The 1,337-nt window shown below is 39.0% G+C and overlaps 1 protein-coding gene across 1 annotated transcript; it reads left to right on the top strand.

Moving 5' to 3' along the window:
* Positions 1-330: 330 nt before the first annotated feature.
* Positions 331-1,017, top strand: LOC111409684 (LOB domain-containing protein 37-like). The gene is made up of 2 exons (XM_023039701.1): positions 331-380; positions 465-1,017. The coding sequence occupies exons 1-2, from the start codon at positions 341-343 to the stop codon at positions 890-892; spliced, it is 468 nt and encodes a 155-aa protein (XP_022895469.1). The 5' UTR covers positions 331-340; the 3' UTR covers positions 893-1,017.
* Positions 1,018-1,337: the final 320 nt, after the last annotated feature.

Here is a 1,337-nt window from a genome sequence, read left to right as displayed (position 1 = left end):
AATGATTTTAACGTTCAATTTAAAGAGAACTTTTTTCTTTAAGAATTCCTCGTTTGCAAAAAAAATAAAAATAAATAAATAAATAAAATAATTGATTAAGAAGGGGAAAAAAAAATAGAGAGAGACACTAGTAAATTAAGTCATAGGTTATCAGGAGCCATAAAATGAAAAACAAAAATAAAAATCCAACGGTTGATAGACACCCTTAGCGGAAACAAGAAGCCGCTATTGCCCAATACTTTGGAATCTTCATACATGCACCCTTCATTTCTCCTTTACAAGCGCTCTCTCTCTCTCCCCCCCCCCCCCCCCCCCCCCTCCCCCTGGCCGTGCTGGCCTCATGTCCTTCATCTCCGCCGTGCCGGAAAACCAAAGACCCTGTAATTAAAATCACACAAAATTTTATTTATTTAAATTATGTCGAGAAATTTGAACCAACTGAAACTTTGTGTGTATATGTGCAGCTGTGTTCCGGTCCTTGTTATTTGAAGCAGCTGGAAGAACGGTGAACCCTGTGAATGGGGCGGTTGGGCTTTTATGGTCAGGGAATTGGCACGTTTGCCAGGAGGCGGTGGAGACGGTCCTCTGTGGTGGCGCGTTGAGGCCAATCCCTGAGTTAACCAGCAATGATTCAGTGGCTGATGATGCCGATCCATGCCTGAATTCACGATCCAAGCTGCTAAAACGCCGTCGTTTTCCTGATGAACCTGCCAAGATAACTCAATTAGCTGATCTTGATATTAGTTTAATACCATGTTTACAGAGTAAGAAAAACAGCCCTTTGCCGGAGAAGCGGCAGCTCGGAAGTCCGATGAATTCTGAAGAATCTGTGACCACTGTTTGTGGAGATCAGCAGGCAAGTGAACCAAAGCTGCTTAACTTGTTCAAGTAGGTTTAGTTTTTTGTGTTTTGATCAGATTTTGGCTTCGTTTTATTTTGATACTTTTTAGTACTTTCAGTCGAGTGTACCAAGCATGTCACGATTTTCCTCGGAATCCAATTCCAGCAACTTTTGTAGATCATTGGCGCAAGATATTCCTCTTTTTCTTCATGATGATATGTATGAAATGAAAGAGGGGAACATGAAAATTTGCTAGTGATTTCTCTCATTTTCTCTTTGATAGTGTGTGACACATTGAAATGTTGCGAATAAAGAGTAGTTTTTCCATTTAGCAAAAAGTATTCTACCCAATGACAATGTATACAGTCGACTACGTAAATATTTTTCTATTTCTTTGCTGTGGAAAGATACAAAACAACTCGATTTCTAGCACTTACAAATTACGTAGATTTTTTTTATAACAGATTTTTTGAAAATTGATTATTTTTGAGAATGA

Source organism: Olea europaea, chromosome 2 (assembly GCF_002742605.1).
Source record: "Olea europaea var. sylvestris chromosome 2, O_europaea_v1, whole genome shotgun sequence".
Lineage (NCBI taxonomy): Eukaryota > Viridiplantae > Streptophyta > Magnoliopsida > Lamiales > Oleaceae > Olea > Olea europaea.
Note: the sequence above shows the minus strand (reverse complement) of the source record. Positions and strands in the feature narration are given on the sequence as shown.